The 19,156-nt window shown below is 40.7% G+C and overlaps 1 protein-coding gene across 1 annotated transcript in view; it reads left to right on the top strand.

Annotated features, from left to right (window-relative positions):
- The window catches only part of COLGALT2 (collagen beta(1-O)galactosyltransferase 2), a 115,903-nt gene that overhangs the window by 89,481 nt on the left and 7,266 nt on the right, over positions 1 to 19,156 (top strand). Inside the window, exons 7-10 of the mRNA XM_065936190.1 lie at positions 4,669 to 4,745; positions 8,244 to 8,350; positions 14,462 to 14,594; positions 14,800 to 14,927. Coding sequence (XP_065792262.1) covers positions 4,669 to 4,745; positions 8,244 to 8,350; positions 14,462 to 14,594; positions 14,800 to 14,927 — 445 coding nt within the window. The remainder of the gene's footprint in view (positions 1 to 4,668; positions 4,746 to 8,243; positions 8,351 to 14,461; positions 14,595 to 14,799; positions 14,928 to 19,156) is intronic.

Here is a 19,156-nt window from a genome sequence, read left to right as displayed (position 1 = left end):
GACCATGAAATCTAGGTTGGGTGCTGATGGGAGTGAGAACAAGAAGGGTGTGATGGATGCAAACAATGTAGTGGATCCCTGGAAGAATGATCGTTGGTGCTGGATTACTGGTTGTTGGATCACCATGGTGATGCTGTTTCTAAGAGTGGTGGCAGGGTAGTGAAACTGTGAGCCGGTGACTGAGGGAGCATGAAGAGGAGGTACAGGGCACTGCAACAGGCTTCAAAGAAGCTGGGGTTTTTGAAGAGTGAAAGAGAAACAGGTTGGAGTGAGTTGCAGGACATGAGGAAAATGAGCTTTCACACCAACAACTGAAAGGGAGGCAGTGACCTCAAAGGAAAGCCATCTTGGCCTAAACAAAAAGGCAAAGAGACATTCAGAAAAAGTGAAGGGACTGAAGATATCAGGGAGTTTATGAATTTCAGACTGGAGTTTCTAGAGATCAGAGTAGAAGAGTTTGGACTGGGTAGAGATAGTGTATAAAAACAACAGCTAACACTTCGAAAACCACGGTGACCATCACTGTCATGTATTTGCTCATTTAGTACACTGACAGCTGGATAGAAAATTGAGGGACGGATGACCAGAGGCTCGATCTTGTCAAGGTGATAGTAGAAAATGGGTTGTGAGGCATGAGGAGATTGGTTGTACAAATCAGCATGAGGCAATGGGCTATCTCAGGTGCCTCTTCTCAGTAATGACATTTTGAGGCAGCAGAATGTCATGTAAAGACGGTTTATTGCATCTGGAGTCAAAAGATCTAAAAACTGAGTTCCAGCTCTGCCAGTCACTCACTATTTGAACTCGGGCGAGATTCTGTCTGGGAGTCCTGGTCTCAGTTTTCACATCTGTAAAGACAGAGAGAACAGGCATGGATGCTCAATTGCTCAGTTGTGTCTGACCCTTTGCAACCCCATGGATTGCAACCCACCAGGCTCCTCTCTCCATGCGATTTTCCAGGCAAGAGTACTGGAGTAGGTTGCCATGCCTTCCTCCAGAGGATCTTCCCTACCCTGGGATCAAACCTGAGTCTCTTACATCTCCTGCACTGGCAGGTGAGTTCTTTACCACTAGCCATTGGGAAGCCCCAAACAGCACACCATGCCGCCCAATAAAAGTGAAGATAAAATGACGTGGTGACTAGGAAATCACTTGTGTGTGTTAGTCACTTCAGTCATGTCCAACTCTTTGTGACCCCATGGACTGTAGCCCACCAGGCTTCCCTGTCCATGGAATTCTCCAGGCAAGAATACCAAGGTGGATTGCCACTCCCTTCCCCAGATCTTCCTGACCCAGGGATTGAACCCTGGTCTCCTGCATTGTAGGCAGATTCTTTATCGTTTGAGCTGCAGGGAAATCCTTAACAAATTACTTAACAAATTGTAAAGCACCTAAGTGCCAAGCGTGACTATTATGGTCAAGAATAGAGACGTGCCTAAGGAAGAAGATTGTTTTGGCCACAGTGTGCATAATGAGTTGTAATGAGCAAGACAAAGAGCATAAAGTGTTTGAAAGGTGTTAAAACAGCCCAGACATGTGAGTGAGGACCTGAGCTAGGGTGGTGGCTGCAGCCATGGAAGACGTCCAAGAGAAACTATGAAGAAGTGTTAGGATTTGGTCCAAGCACAATCTTGCAAATTCTTTTCTGGGCATGATTGGGCTGGTACACTGTTCTTTGGATGGAGTTTGTTCCAGTGTAGATGACAGAAAGAGCAACACATGGTGGTCACCGAGGAACAAGGACTTGCCTAACTGAGCTTCTGTGAACTCACCCCAGTTGCCCGAGGCCAACTTGAGGCCAGTGGCTACCAAGGTCTAGCTTTGGGGGCAGGGAGTGGGAGTTAAGGGTTCATGTGCAGGAGTCAGACCTAGGTTCAAATAACAGCTCTAACAGCTCTGTGACCTTAGGCATGTTATTTAAGCCTTTGTTTGCCTATCTGTAAAAATAGGGACCTAGCCTGTGGAACATGTTGTGAAGATTAAATAAATGTGAATACATATATCAAGAGTGTAGCCCAGAGTGCGGTTGGTAATACGATAGCTATACCAATAGCTATTATTGTTATTCCTAAATCTTGAAACAATTCAGGCACCAATGAGGCACATCCCAACTGGTGGTAGTATGCTGAGGGCATGTATAGGAAGGGATTCAATGAGGGACTAAATTAACTATGGATGATGGAGTCAGAAATGACCCAGAACAGAAGCTGGGGTGTTTGATGATAGCAAACAGGCATACCTTCTCCCCCCATAGTCACCTTTTTTTTTTTTTATAGTCACCCTTTAGGTCTAATTAATATCATCTCCTGTTTTTCCCTATGGCTTAACTCTACCTTCAGCTACAAAACCCAGGGCTGTGTCTCATATTTCTGCTCAATGGTGGCTTTCAGGACCAGCCATTTGTGGCTTTTGGGGGGATACTTGTCCTGTGCACACAGTGACTACCCATGTTTGATGGAAGCAAAGTGGCTAAAAGCAGACTCTTCAGCTGAAACGTTAAAACTAGGCAACCCAAATGGAGACCAACAGAGACCAACAGGGAGACCAAAATTTACCCTCCTCTCAAGTCTAAGGCCCAGGGAGGGAGGGTTAGACAGCTCCTCAAACAACATGAATGGGAAGGAGTTGGTATGGTAAGATATTTTGCTCGTAAAACCTAACCCTGTACATGGTGACCCTCCAATCAACATTTGTTGATTTTAAAAGAAGTTAATGGAGTTGGGTGGAGCAGGAAGAACCAAAATACTCTGGGCTGCTAATGGAAACAGAAACACATTCACTGTGTACTCATAGAAATGTGATGGTAAGGGTCAGGTTTGAAATAATAAGATCAACTCTTGTGTTTGGCTTAGGAAATCTGTTTCACTAGTTTCTACAGTTTCACATGACTTGATCATAAGAGAAACTGGATGTCATGGTTTCTCTTTAATATCCCAATAAAGGGTGAGTGAAACAAAAAATACTTTTTGGACAGTATCTCAATCAGGACAGCAGAAGTTATGCTGGGATATCTCATAGAGAATGCCGAAATCTCATTTCCACTGTGTTGACACCTCATTCTAGGCTGCTTCAAATTTTTGCGTTCTCTGTATCAACTTTGGCTACTAAGATCACTGTGGTGGGGCTGAGTAGGGAGCATGGGAGGAGAGTTTGTAGATATGAATAGCAGCAATTCAGATGGCCATGATTAACCTCAAGGTGAAAAAACCCCTTTCACATACTTGAAATAGAGGGGAATGGAAATTGGTGGACAGTACAATGGCCATCAACAACAATAGTTCTTTAAACAACCTATTTACCTGCTCTCATGTAGCATTTTCCTTGTATTGTGTCTTCAAGGAAAACCAAGTGAGTACTTTGAACTTGTGCATACCAAAAATCTTCAAGGCTGTCTCAGGCTCTTTAATCTATATTACTTCCAACCTTTAAAATGTATATATAAGCTTTTCTAAATAAAGCTTTTTTGAAGTATGAAGTAAAGAAAACTTTTATCACTTGAGATGCGACACCCCTCCCATCTGGAAATTTCCCTGTAAGCCCTGTACCAAGTTCTGGGATATGGCCTGAGCCTTGGAGGTGTGTGTTAGTCAGGGGCTTCCCTGGTGGCTCAGATGGTACATGATGGTGGTACAGGTGGTACAGATGGTACATGTCTTCTGCAATGCAGAAGACACATGTTCGATCCCTGGGTCAGGAAGATCCCCTGGAGAAGGAAATGGCAACCCACTCCAATATTCTTGTCTGGAGAATTCCATAGACAGAGCAGCCTGTTTGGGTTAAAATAAAGGGTCTTTTGAGTACCTATAGTTAAACCTGCCTGGATGGAAGAAAAAAAAAGCAGTCCCAGAGTTTTACAATTTTAAATGTATAGGTAAAAAAGCATTCTTTAGAAAAAGTCTAGCCTATTCCTGAGTTCTTTCGTCCTGGGCCACTTTGAGTAGTACCTGGAAGTTATTGAGCATTTACTGTGTTGATTTACTGTGGTTAGTGCTTTGCATGTAGGTCCCATTTAAATTTTATAACACTCCAAGATATGCACTTTTATTATCCTGATTTTACACGCAAAGAAAGAAACAAACAGAGAGGTCGTCTATCCGCTCCAGACCTTCACAGACCAAAGTTTAGAGCCACATCATCTGACTCCAAGAGCCTTCACCCTTAATCATTACCCTGAATGTCCTTCCAAGTTTGGAATGGACAGGTATGCATGCTATATTTAAAATGGATATCCAGCAAGGACCTACTATATGGCACATGGTACTCTGCTCAATGTTCTATGGCAGCCTATACGGGAGGGGATGTGGGGGAAGAATGGATACGTGTATATGTGTGCCTGAGTCTCTTTGCTGTCCACGTGAGACTATCACAGCGTTGTTAATCGGCTATAGCCCAATAAAAATTTTAAAAATTACCCTCCAAACATTCTTAAAAATAGGTCTTAAGGGAAATGGAGCAAATGCTGCAATCTGCATAAAAAAAAGTGCTCTCAAAACCAGCACGGTGACCGTTGGAGTTCTTGCGTAGCCACTTAATTCTGGAAAACTACTGAGCAGTTATTCCCTACCCTGACCATGCAGGTTGTGTTTCTAGCGGTCAGGCTGTGAATGGGATGCTGTTCTCTGACACTCTCACTAACACAGCACTCTGCGTGTTTCTTGTGTCTTCCAGTTGACGGTCCTCCAATGGAACCTTCCCAGTTTGTCTCAGTTGTCCCTAAATATCCAGACAAGATGGGATTTGATGAGGTAGGCAAGGTGTCTGTGTTTGTGTGCATCTGTATGTGTGCGCATGTGTACCTCATGCTTATAGGTTTGTATCAGAACAACAAGCCTGGGCACATGTCTGAGAGTCAGCCAGATCAGCTTGGCTGCTGAAAAGAAACCGAGGTCTTGGAAAAGGCTCTCAGTTTTTGTTGTGCCTTATTCACTTATCTTAAAAAAGGAGCATCATGGTAAAAGTGAATTAATCATTGAGTCAGAAAGATGTTACTAATTAGGCATGAAAGTAATATTTTCTAAGAGCAGATATTGCCATGTTTTATCAAGATTCAAGGGTAGGGTAAAGAAGATGTATGTTTTAGGTATTAGAGGACTTTAACTTTATTCTGAGTAAGTGGAAACCATTCTGGAACATTCTTTGCTTTATTTTCTCTTTGCTGTTCTTCCATGGGAAAAATTGGAGGGCAGGGTTTAGAGGACAAAGTAAAAGAGAAAAAAGAAACCCATACTAAAATTTGTTTTTGTAGCAGCCAAGAACTTCATAATAATGCTCCAAGGGCTATATTTATTATTACATTTTAATTGTATAATGATTGAGCAGAAATGTAATGAGATGCCTGTCTTAGTGATATGCTCAGCAGAACCGGAATTGTGACTCCAAAATCACTGAATCCTTCATGGCCCCTCATGTCACATAACTGCTGATCCATGTTCAGGAACTTGATGATCTGGAGGCTGGGACAGTGCCTTGGGAATCCACAAACTACAATGGAACTTTTCCATGAATCTGTGATATGTTATAAGCCAAACTTTGTGCTCTATGCTCATTGCCACTGATTCATTGAAAGAAATTGCCTTGTTTATCTCCCTGTACTATGTCATATGGGTCTCCAAAGTACAGCCATCTTAAATTCCTGCTGGAACTGGAAGTTGGGGTTTATTCTATAAAATTTATTTGTTGGCAGATTTCAGAAATGGAAGGGAATATTTCATGAATATTAATTGGAAAGGAGTTAGAAACTACTATGCTATTTTTACAGAGGGCAAGATGAGATTACATGGTTTTAAGTGTAATAGAGATGAATTAGACTAAAGTAGAGAAGAATTAAAGTGTAGACAGTTTGATAAACAGTCAGGGCTTCAGAAAGGTTGGCCCACCCCAGATACTGAACTGGCTTCCAAATATTACTTACAGCTCTCCTTTTCTGCAGCTCTCACTAACTCTCAGGTCTCCAGGTAAAAGAACCCAAGGGTCTTTACATATATTCATTTTCCCCTTTATAAACACATTCCGATGAGGATCAAATCAGAGCAAATACCATGGGACGAAAGCAGGATCTTCTAGCCCTGGTCTTCCGTTTGGAAGGACTGGGTCACTTTCAGAATCCTTCGGAAAAAGGCCAACTCTATGGAGATCCAGACATGGGGACTCTGCGCTCCTGAGCCCTGGTAGTCATCTCTCTGTTTGGAACAGAGATAGGATAGTAGAAAAAGGGATTTCAGGGCTTTTTCAACCTTCCCCGTACTCTGTGACCTTGTTGGGGTGTCTGGGCTGCATTTGGCCGGGTGGCGTTTTGCCTGTTTACTATTCACGAAGTATGAGCAAGCCGTCTGTGTTTTCCCTTCATCGCTGCAGTTTTTATTGCGCTTGTCCTGGCAGGACCCCGGATGGGATTATTATTTACTGAAGTCTTCCCAGACTTGAGGTCTTGGGTCTGAGGGGACTTTTTGTTGTATTTCTGCTCATTTTTTGTTTTATTTTGCTCTCCTGGAGTGACCTCAGGTGTCACCATGAGTACACATGAGGAAATGCCTGTTCCTTCCCAGAGCCTTAAAATCAGGAGATGGAATGTGTTCCCATCACAGTAGGATTCTAAACAGGAAGAAAATGACATATAAATGAACACAACTCATTAAGTTATAAAATCCCAAGTCACAGGGCAAATAGAGTTACCACAGAAATTGTTTTTCAAAAAAGGATTGCCCAGTTAGATAAACAGTGGAGGTAATAAAATCATGGTATGTACCTAATCCACTTCATTCTGATTCAGGTGGATGATTTTTTCAAAGAAGACATCTTGCTCCCCCATCCGTACTTTTCTTAGAGCTGTATAAGTGGATGGAAGTGAGAATATTTTATAAGGAAGAACTGAAATTTTACTTAATCCAGCTTTTGATCTGGTAAAACATATAACATCTTTATACTCAACTCAGAATGATTGTGTGAACCATGGCTTAACCCTCAGTAAAGTCAAAACTACAGCCTGCTTATATGACATGACTTCTTTATTCTAGACATAATGCAAACTTTATCATAAACCATATATTATAGACAGTTTAATCTGTGTTGGCCTTGAAAGATAAGATTGCTCAACTCCCTCTTTTTACAAACAAGGGAACTGAACCCCGTAACATTACATTACTTTGACTTCCTCAAAGTCATCTAGATGGGTCGTTAGGATGAAGCCAATGTTGTCCAGCTTATTCCTGCAGGCTTCTCCTTTCCCGTGCTATTTCAGTATTTCTCACTGGCAACTGAAGTCTCCCTCTCTTGCAGGACTAGTTTAATGTACAAAGTAAGTTTAATGTACAAAGTAATGTACAAAGCAGTAAGTTACTGCTTATACAAAAGGACCTTATTAAAGCCCTTTGTTACCTGTGACAACTTTCATGAGGCTTTGGGCTCTTCTGTGGCTCCTTAAATCTGGGAATAATCAGACCAGCCTCCTTGTCTTTGTAACTCCCAGCGGCCTCGTGATAGGTGTTTTAGTGCAATCGTCAGGAATTTCAGGGCTACGGTGAGGAGCTGCAGGAAGACCCAGCACTCATGGGGGACGATCTGAATGCACATTTTGGGGACTTCATGGACCAGTATGTGTCGTCTCTTTAAGACGTCCCTCAGATCCATGTAATGTGGAAATTATGACTCTCCCTAAAAGGCTGTCCCCAAGGCCAGAGTCCTTTTTCTTTCCAAAGAGACTTTTTCAGAAAAAGTCTTAAGAGAGTTGATGAGTTCTGGTAAAGAAGCTATGAAAATTAAGACCTTAATAATTCAATTTGGAACTCTTGGTAATGAAAGGAATTTGTTAAGACTAGATTTTTCTTACTCTTGGAATGACTTTAAATTTTTCTACAGAGAATATAAATTTCAAGAATTGCTAATATTTTGTACCTAGGTAATAAGACCAGTATTATTTCCATTTTACAGATGAGGAAACTGAAGCATAGGGATTGGACCACCGCCAACACTTAGCAGACTTAGGTCTTGATAAATCTAGCCACTTGCCAAACTTCTTCCTTCCCCTTGGTCTCATATTGTTTTGGGTTTAATTCACCATTGGCCTCCTGAAGAATAACTTTTTGACCTGATATGAAATACAAATAAATCTTCTCCACCATTTCCCCTAACTTTTCCACTCCTTATTCTAACTAAAGCTTTGTTGCTTATACTTTCTTTGCTTTTCAGCAGCCTAAAATAAAACCTGAGTAATCTGTATTTCTTTTCCCTTTTTCTTCTTGTATTAGATTTTCATGATAAACCTCAAGCGCAGAAAGGACAGGCGAGACCGGATGTTACGCACCCTGTATGAACAGGAGATTGAGGTCAAGATTGTGGAGGCTGTGGATGGAAAGTGAGTTGGATTTTCTCCTCGAACCCTTGCCGCTGTGGCTGGAGTGGAGATGCACCTTCTCCAACTGAGGTTTAGTCCCAGTGAGAGGAATCTGCAGTCATTGCGAGATAGACGTGCTTTCACAGTGCAGCCTATTTTGGGAAAACTTTATGACTCATAGCAGCTTATATATGTTAACTTCACTGAGTAGAGCAGAAATCCACTCATCATCCTGTGCTCTCTGGCCTTCGCTCTGCCGAAGGCTTGCCCTGGGCGTGATTTTCCACGGTCTCTGGGGGTTCTTGCAATGGTCGTGGTGGTTTCCAGCCCTGTAGTGCCTTGGAAGGAATGTGTTCAGAGTTGCATTCAGAGCCTGATTTAGAGCAAGGCATCTTACCTTCTGTGACTTGACCTGAAGAAATAAATGGAAAAAATGCATAACAGTCTGTGTGTCCTGTTGCACAAGATGCTTGCCACAGTCTGCCTGGGCTGATCACTTTTCCCAGGAACATGGCAGGAAACTTACATACAGTACCTAGTTGGATACCTTCAAGAGTTTTGTTATTGATGTTTGCTTTGCCCTTTGACACTCTTATTTCAAGGAGTATGTTAGTCGCTCAGTCGTGTCTTACTCTTTGTGATCCCGTGGACTGTAGCCCGCCAGGCTCTTCTGTCCACGGAATTCTCCAGGCAAGAATACTAGAGTGGGTAGCCATTCCCTTTTCCAGGGGATCTCCCGTACCCAGAGAGTGAACCCTGCTCTCCCACATTGCAGGCAAATTCTTTACCATTGGAACCACCAGGGATATTTGCAAAACCTCCTATTCCATGTTATATGTGAATTTGGGGGTATGAATGACTCTAAGGAGTATGGCTAGAAGCTCTTGTGGAAGTTTTTATGACTCTTTTAGAGAATCTCATCAGTGTTTCTCAAAAGTGTGGCCTGGACACCCATGTCACAGTCCCCAGGGGCTGGTTAAGAGGGCAGCTTCCTAAGTCCCAGAGCTGCTGAATGATGATCTGTAGGGCTGGGCTGGGAATCGGCACTGAAAAAGCCTCAAAGTGATTCTTGGGTAAGGTTGCCACGTAGAATAAAGGACATCTAGTCAAATTTGTCCCAAACATTGCATGGGTCTTATACTAAAAAATTACTGTTTATTTAAAATATAAATTTGACTGGATATTTTTGTGTTTTACTTGCTAAATCTGGCAACTCTATTTTTGGATGCACTAGACTTTGGGAACCACAGTCTCAAATACCTCTAATAACCCCAGTTTCCTTCATAGACCACATGGACCAAGGAAAACTAGTTGAGTTGTGAGAGTTCTTTATATACTCTGCATACAAGTCTCTTATCAGATGTATAATTTGCAAATATTTTTTCCCATTTTATGAACTATCTTTTCATTTTCATGATGGTGTCCATTGAAACACAAAAGTTAATTTGATGACGTCCAGTTTATATTATTGTTGTTGATTGTGCTTTTGGTGTCATATCTAAGAATCCATTACCAAATCCAAAGCCACAAAGACTTGGTTCTATCTTTTCTTCTAAGAGTTTCATAGTTTTATGTTTTATATGTGTCTCTTACACATTAGATCTTTGATATATTTTGTTAGTTTTTTATATGATGTGAGGTAGGGGTCCAATTCATTCTTTGTTTCCAATTCATTCTTTTGTACAGTTATCTAGTTGTCTCTGCACCATTTGCTAAAAGATTATTCTTTCCTTCACTGAATTGTCTTAGCAACCTTGTCAAAAATTAATTAAATATAAGGGTTTATTGCTGGATTCTCAATTTTGTTCCATTGATGTGTATGCCAATCCTTATTCCTCACAGTAGCTTCTTATGTGTAAGGAAGCCCTTCAACTTAGTTATTTTTTTTCAAGATTGTTTAGGCTATTCTAGGTCTCTTGGATTTCCATGTAAATTTTAGCATTAGCATACCATTTTCCACCAAAAAAGTTTGGATTTTGATAGAAATTGCATTGACTCTGTAGGTTAGTTGAGGGAAGTACTTCTCTCTTTGTAATATGAAGCCTTCTGATTCATGATCATGAATATCTTTCCATTCATTTAGATCTTTAATTCTTGGATCAATGTTTTGTAATTTTTACTTGCACATCTTGCATTAATTTTGTTAAATTTATTCTCAAGTATTTTACTCTTTTTGATGTTATGATAAGTGGAATTGTCTCCTTCATTTCACTTTTATATTGGAGATTGCTAAGTGCATAGAAATAGTTGATTTTTGTATACTGATCTTTTTCGTACAACCTTGCTGAACTCATGTATTAGTTCCAATAATGTGTTTGTGTGTAAGTATGATCAGGCCATTCAAGATGATCCCTCTCTTGTTCTCTGTACATCTCCTACTTGACCACGCCTTGCTTCACTCACATGACTATCCAATCTTCTTAATTATAGGGCTTAATCAGTAACTGCCTACATGCTTGCCCCTGCCCCAGTCATTGGTTTCCTTGGTAACTGATGAGCCATGTGATGTTAATGCCCCCTATAAATGGTAGCCTCTTCCTCGGCCAAGTAGTGAAGACTGCTGCAGTGTCTGGCGTCTTGTCTGTTTTACACAAGAGAGTGACATGCTCCAGGATCTTTGGCTTCAGACTTGTAAGATCCCCCTGTCCAATAAACCATTAATGTCTCTGTCACTGTCTCTGGGCTCTTTCTTTGGTCTCAAGGCTAGCTAAATTACAAGACTTGCAGTCCTGGGAGGTGCAAGCCAACAATTGTTGAGCCAGCCAGAGGCTGAGGAAACTCCCACAAGCACCAAGATGTTGTCGAATAAGGATGAGGAACAAAAAGTCGTGGGGGTAATCCTTGGCAAAATCCTCAAGTACAGTGTTGGATAGAAATGATACGAGTGGACAGGCTTGGCTTGTTCTTGTTGTTAAGGAGAAACATTTAGTCTTTCACCATTAAATAGGATAATTGGCTCTAGAGTTTTCACAGATGGCCTTTATTGGGTTGAGTGTTTCTATCTTGAAAGGGTGATGGTGTCTTAGTTTGTTTGCTGCTAGAATAAATGACCATAGGCCCAGTGGCTCAAATAACAAACATTTGTCAAAGTTCCAGAGGCTGGGAAGTTCCAGAGAAGGGTGCCAGCATGGATAGATTATGGTGAAAGACCCCTTCCTCCCTTGTAGACGGCTGTCCTCTTCCTGCAGGCTTCCCTGGTGGCCCAGTGGTAAAAGAATCCGCCTGCCAATGCGGGAGCTGCAGGTTCGATCCCTGGATCAGCAGGATCCCCCTGGAGAAGGAAATGGCAACCCACTCCAGTATTCTTGCCTGGGAAATCCCATGGACTGAGGAGCCTGGTGGGCTACAGTCCACGGGGTCACAGAGTCAGACCCAACTTAGCAACTCAGCATGATCACTGTCCTCTTGCTGTACTCTCCTATGGCAGAGAGCAAAGGGAGGGGAGAAAGCAAGCTTTTGCTTTCTCATGAGGGCACTAATCTCATTTACGGAAGTTCTACCCTTAGGATCGATGGCTCCACGTCCTTATCAACATATGAACTTGGGGGAATATAAATACTCCATATACACTTGGATTTTTGTCCAGTTTTATGTCTATTTAGATGATCATGAAATTTTCGTCTGTTAATAATGATGTGTCACTTTTTATCCCCACGTGTTAAATGAATCTTAGAATCCTGGGATAAATCCCATTTGGTCATGATGTGTAATCCCTCTTCTGTGATGCTGGATTCTGTTTACTAGTATTTTCTTGGGGATTTTTCTATTTATCTTAAGGGATATTGGTCTCTCGTCTTCTTGTGATGTTTTTCTGGTTGTGTATCAGGATGATACTTTATAGAATAAGTTGGGAAGCGTATCCTCTTCAATTTTTGGTAAGGGTTTGAAAGATTTGTGTTAATTCTTTAAATGTCTGGCAGAATTTTGAATTCTTTACAGAAGCTATCTGGTCCTGGACCATGTTTTGGAACTTTTTTTTTATCTTTACAAATTTAACCTCTTTAACTGTTACAGGTATTCAGAATTTCTATTTCTTGAGTTGGTTTGTTTCTTTTGAGCAATGTGTCCATTTTATCTAGGTTATCTAATTTGTTAATGTATAGTTGTTCATAGTATTTTCTTGTAATCCTCTTTATTTCCACAAGACCAGTAGGGATTGCTCCCTCTTTCATTCTTAATTTTAAATAATTTGAGTCTTTTTTATTTGGCTAAAAGGGTTATCAATTTTGTTCTTTTCCAAAGAACCAACTTTTGGTCTTGTTTTTGTCTTTTCTTCTATTCTCTGTTTCATTTATTTCCTTCTTTCTGCTTGCTTTGCATTTAGTTTGCTCTTTTTCCAGTTTCTTAAAATGGAAAAGCAGATTATTTAAGATTCTTTTTTTTAAACATATAGACATTTGTACCTGTAACCAGCCCTCTAAGTACTGCATTAGGTGCATCTTGTAAGGTTTGGTATGCTATTTTCATTTTCATTTGTCTCAAAATATTTTCTCATTTCCTCTGTGGTTTCTTTGACTCATTGGCTATCAAGGAGTATATTGTTTAATTTCACATATTTGTGAATTTTCCAAGTTTCCTATCAATTTTTAATTTCATTGTGGTTGTAGAACATATTTTGTATGAATTCAACCATTTAAAATGTACTGAGGCTTTATTTATGGTCTATATAGTCTAACATATGGTCTTTCTTAGAGAATGCTGCACATAGAGTTGAAGAATGTGTATTTTGCTGATGTTGCCTTTAATTTCAGCCAAAGTTAAAAAATCATCACCAAAGCAGTGTCAGGGAGTTTTATCCTCTTGTTTTCTTCTAGGACCCTACTATTAATATGAACTTGATGGCTATAGATTGTTAATTATAATCTGTAGGGCAATCACTAATAACTAAAAATATACAGAAATATAAACAAAGGAATTAAGATGTTAAAGTACAAAATATTGAATCCTTATATTGTACACCTGAAACTAATGTTATATGTCAATTATATCTCAATAAAAAAATACCAACTTCAATACTATGGAAAAACTTAACCCCTATAGAGCTTTATTCCTTCCCCTTCCTTTGTTCTGTTGTCACACTAATTATTTCTTTATATGCTCTTTATACATTATTTGCTTTTATTGCTTTATGCAGCTATAATTTAAATCAGATAAGGGAAAAACTTATGAACAAAAGAATACTTACACTGTTTATGTTTACCTATCCCAGGTGGTGCTAGTGGTAAAGAACCTGCCTGATAATGCAAGAGACATAAGAGACACGGGTTCAATCCCTGGGTTGGGAAGATCCCCTGGAGGGGGGCATGGCAACCCACTCCAGTATTCTTGCCTGGAGAATCTCGTGGACAGAAGAGCCTGGCAGGCTGCAGTCCATCGGGTCACAAAGAGCCGAACACAACTGATGTGACTTAGCACGCATGCAAACACCTGCACTTGCATTTACCAGTGCTTCATTTCTTTATGTGGATATGAGTTATTCTCTGGTTTCCTTTCATGTTAGCCTGAAGGATTCCCTTTCGAATCTCTCATAGAGCAGATTTACTAGGGACGCTGTTTTTGTTTATCTGGGACATCCTGGTTTTTCCATTTTTGAGGTCTAGCTTGACTGGATACAGCATTCTTGTTTGACAGTCTCTCTGAGTCGGCACTTTGAATATGTCAACCTTCTGGCCTCCACGGTTTCAGATGAGAATCAGCTAAATTAATCTTACTGAGAATACTTCATTTGTAGTGAGTCACTTCTCTTGCTGACATGACTCTCTCTGCATTTTAATTTTTAGCTCCAAAGGAAAGATGTACACATGTGTACAATTCCTCTTATGATTCTTTCCTGTCCTCATTCCTTTCAATGTTTAATAATATTTAATGTTTCTATTAGCCAGTCTCCTTCATTAGGAAAATACTGTTTCAAAGATGCCAAGAAACTGATGATACTTAGAACTACGTCGGGTGTTGTGAGGGATACATCTTGTCTTCACAAAGCTCACAGTGCTACAACACACTCCCCCTGAGGAGCTCCTAAGGAGCCCTGCTCAGCATAAAGGCCCTGGGGAATACACAGACCTCCCTCTCCTGGCTTCTGCGGTGGGGACCTCTCAATGTGTTAATTTAGGGCCATGTTCTATCTTACAGGGCACTCAACACAAGCCAGCTGAAGGCCCTGAATATTGAGATGCTGCCTGGATATCGAGATCCCTACTCCTCCAGGCCTCTAACCAGGGGTGAAATTGGCTGCTTCCTTAGCCATTACTCTGTCTGGAAAGAGGTGAATAATGCTTCATTCAGATGTGCAGTTCTGTCATGAGAAGGGAGGAGAGTGGGACCATTTTACTGTCGATGAACCTTTGCCCAGATTCCAGTTACGAGCTATTATGTGTTGTGCTACCATACTTTTGGCTTTTTAATACCTATTTTGATTAGATAAATAAGTACCAACTTTTCATAGGGTATCTTCCCCCTGACCTTTACAGGTAATTGACCGGGAGCTGGAGAAGACTCTTGTTATTGAGGACGACGTGCGTTTTGAACATCAGTTTAAAAAGAAGCTGATGAAGCTGATGGATGACATTGATAGAGTTCAGCTGGACTGGGAACTGATGTGAGTGACAAGACAACAAGCTTTTCTAAGAGTACTGAGAACTCTTTCATTTCTTTTAGCACTGAGAACCCCAACTCATAGGAGGTGGGGCTCAAGCTTCCACTTACCTGGCTTTCTCTCCCAGAAACAAGAAGTAGGTAGGGGATACCCACTGGTTTGGGGGCTTCCCTGGTGGCTCAGATGGTAAAGAACCCACCTGCAATGCAGGAGATCTGGGTTTGACCCCTGGATCAGAAACATCGCTTGGGAAAGGGAATGGCCGCCCACTCCAGTATTCTTGCCTGGAGAATCCCACGGACAGAGGAATCTGGCAGAGTCTCAAAGAGTCGGACAAGAATGAGTGACTAACACTTTCACTTTTGCATCTATATACTCTTTGGGGTGAGAAAGTATGGCAAATTCTTTGAGACTTGGAATCTGCCTGCAGATCTTGGGTTTTCAGAATGAGCATTTACGTGAAAACACAGCAGAAACCCACCCATGAAGCAGCGTGGCGCACAGGACGTGTACACGGAGGGCCTGTGCCAGGAACGCGGGTCCCACTTGTGTCACTCATGAGCATCAGCTCCCTGGAGGACGGGTTTCCTCTGCAGTCTCTGATGGTGCGTGGGGGGCGGGGGTTGGAAGGTCAACGGGAGAGCACCTGTTGGGGAGGGGATCTGTTCAAACAGGGAGAACGCTGACAGCTGGGTTTGGAGGGTCAGGGGCTATCTTAGGAAAACCAGACTCACCAAGGGAGTCCTGGCTCTGAGCTGACATTTAGATAATGCTCGTTGCCTGCTACCTCTGGGAACTGAGCACGCTCGCTCTCGCTGTCTCTCTGGGAACTGAGATCTCTCTCTCCCTCTCTCATTTTGTTTTTACAATGAGATGACACTTTTTACTTCTCTCCAATGAGGCAGAAAGTTCCCAAGCGTCATATTCACTTGCCAGCTGTGTGTCAAAGGCAATTTCATCAGATCAGAGGCTGTTCCTTTAGCAGCTGCAGCCCACAAGCTGTCCCCGTTCCTCCCATCCTCGGAGGGAAACTTAACTATGCACTCGGGTGGAATACTTGCTTATTAGAAAATGTACCATTCAGAGCTCAGAGGAAACCTGGTAATGACTCAAGTAACCGTGGGAATTAGACCCAGGACTATGTAATGAAGGGACTGGCTCCCTGTCGGGTACCAGTCATGCGCTGAGATTCTGCACTGTCTCTTCTGATCGTTGTCTCTAGAATCCTCTAGCAGTTCTCGCACCTCAGGCTTTCTGAGTCTGTGGCCCTGCAGCCTGTGGTTAAGGCCCCACAGGCATGGAGCTTGAAAGCTATTTCATGCTTATGTGACATGTACAAAGGCAACTTTCACTTAAGCCTTGGATTCAGAGGACTGGATTTGGGGAGTCTAAGGCTTAGAATTGACATATATCCTTGTTCACTTGTAGTTTGGTTGATGCATTTCTCAGGAAAGAGTACCAACAGATCCAAGAAAGAAGAGTTATTGTTCTGATAAGGATACAGCAGACGGAGCAGGGTAGATGTTTTCTAAATTTCCATCACTGATCAAGTGCAAGTGTTCCATTGAAATCTGTTATCTAATCACAAAGAATTATAGCTGTTTCCAATTTTTCACATCTCACTTTATAAAATGAATAAAGCAAATGTATTTAAACTCAAAATATGAAAGCATATAGGCTGTCTGTGACAGCAATATTAAATTTCTCCAGAAAAAGGAAACAGTAAGTGGGGGAAAATAGAACAAGCCATTGAAATTATCTAGGGCAGCATGTCCAATAGAAATATGTGAGACGTATCATTTATAATTTTCTGTGTGTGCTCAGGCATATCTGATTCTTTGCTACCCCAGGGACCATGGGATTTTCCAGGCAAGAATACTGGAGTGGGTTGCCATTTCCTCCTCCAGAGGATCTTCCCAACCCAGGGATCAAGTCTGTATCTCTCGTGCCTCCTGAATTGGCAGGTGAAGTCTTTACCACTGCACCATCTGGGAAGCCACATCATTTAAAATTTTCTAGTAATCATATTAAAAAGATAAAAATAGGTGAAATTAATTTTAATAATACATTTTATTTAATCTAACATATCCAAATATTATTTTAACATATAATCAGTATTTTAAAACTATTAGTGACTTAGTCTATATTCTTTTTTCATTCAGTCTTCAAAATCCAATATGTATTTAATGCATACAACACACCTCAGTCCATATGCTAAATTTTCAACTGTTGAAGTAAACTGTAGCCCTACCAAAATAATACATTTTGAAGAAGAGAAAAAATATTTTACACATCTTCAATTTTAAAATTACAGTTTAAATTTAGTATAGCAGGTTGAGTATAAGCTTAATTCCTCAGTCACTCTGTTCACAATTCAGGCGTTCAGTAGGATTTTCTCTTTCTCTTGATACTTGAAAGAAATTCAGGCTCTTTGTTTTTAAGAGGCTGTGGTTGAGAGTTGGCTATATTTATCTCCAGAAGAACTGAAGGTGAACACAGTCTTATTCTATACATCCTAGGATGTTTCAACAAGGAGGATAGCTTAAATATTGAAAGAGATGGTTTTTAGAGCAAAATAGAGGAATTCAGCTTTCTCTGACAGGCAGAAGGCCAGATCTCCTCAACTTGGTGCAGGCAAGCAGAAACAACTAGGCTCCAGACAAAAGCGATGGATCGCAGATCCATGGGTGGACTAGGGATGGGGAGAGTGGCTGAGGGTACATTCTGTGTTGCAGAAGTAGTTCATGGAGGACATGGGCAGACATGGGTGAGGGAAGGCAAACTGCACAAGTGTTGACATTCATTCTTCCCCAGAGGAAACACTCTTGAGCTACTCTTGGGTTCCTAGGTCTTTCACTTTGGACTGTATTTTTTCCAAAGCATTCTCTTTCTTGTGTTTACCACCAGCATTTGGAGAGCTGTGCAGAAAATATCAGGTCAACAGACTGAAACTCTAGGGACTTGAAAGCAAAACGTGGGATTCTCACATCTGGTCTTTGTTGTCCTCTTCCAACCTCTATAAACACAGCTGAAAATCCTCTACTACCTTTGGGAAATGATCTGAAAAAAATCTGCTTTTTGTCACGAAATTTTTAAGAGATTTTTTTTTTTTAATATTGAGGTATAGTTGATTTACAATGTTGTGTTAGTTTTGGGTATATAGCAAAGTGATTCATTTATATTTGAGATTCTTTTCCCGTATAGGTTATTACAAAATATCTTGAGTGTAGTTCCCTGTGCTGTATAGTAGGTCCTTGTTGATTATCTATTGTATACATAATAGTGTGTATGTGTTAATCCCAACCTCCTAATTTATCCCCCCCCCCTCACCTTATCCTTTTGGTAACCATAAGTTTGTTATCTAAGTCTGTGACTTATATTTTGTAAATAAGTTTGTGTGCATCATTTTTTCAGGTTCTGTGTGTAAGTGATATCATATGATATTTGTCTCTTTCTGTCTGACTTAATTCACTTAGTATGATAATCTTTAAGTTCATCCATGGTTCTACAAATAGTATTATCTCATTCTTTTTTATGGCTGAATAATGTTCCATTGTGTATGTGTACCACATCTTCTTTATCCATTCTTCTGTTGATGGAAATTTAGGTTGCTTCCATGTCCTGGCTATTATAAACAGTGCTGCTATGAACACTGGGTGCATGTACCTCTTCAAATTATGGTTTTCTCTGGTTATATGCTCAGGAATGAGATTGCTAGATCATGTGGCAGTTCTATTTTAGTTTTTTAAGTAAAAAAAACTTGAAAAATTTCATATCCTACAACTTTACCAAATTCATCGAGTTCTAGTAGTTTTTGGGAGCGTCTTTAGGATTTCTCATGTATAGTATCATACCATTAGCAACAGTGACAGTTTAACTTCTTTTCTAGTTTGGATTCCCTTTATTTCTTTTTCTTCTGTGATCACTGTGGAGGACTTCTGAAACTATGTTGAATAAAAATGGTGAGAGTGAACATCCTTGTCTTGTTCCTGATCTTAGAGGAAATGTTCTCAGCTTTCATCTTTGAGAAAGATGCTAGCTGTAGGTTTGTCATATTTGGCCTTTATTATGTTGGGGTAGGTTTCCTCTATGCCTGCTTTCTGGAGAGTTTTGTTTTGTTTTTCTTTAAAATGGGTGTTGAATTTTGTCAAAGTTTTTTCTGAATATATTGAGATGATCATGTTTTTATTCCTTTAAATATTATTTTAACAGTGTTTATATTCATTTGCTCG

The sequence above is a fragment of the Muntiacus reevesi genome, chromosome 5, assembly GCF_963930625.1.
Source record: "Muntiacus reevesi chromosome 5, mMunRee1.1, whole genome shotgun sequence".
NCBI classification, from domain to species: domain Eukaryota; kingdom Metazoa; phylum Chordata; class Mammalia; order Artiodactyla; family Cervidae; genus Muntiacus; species Muntiacus reevesi.
The sequence above is the reverse complement of the archived record's forward strand: the minus strand, read 5'-3'. Positions and strand labels throughout refer to the sequence as shown.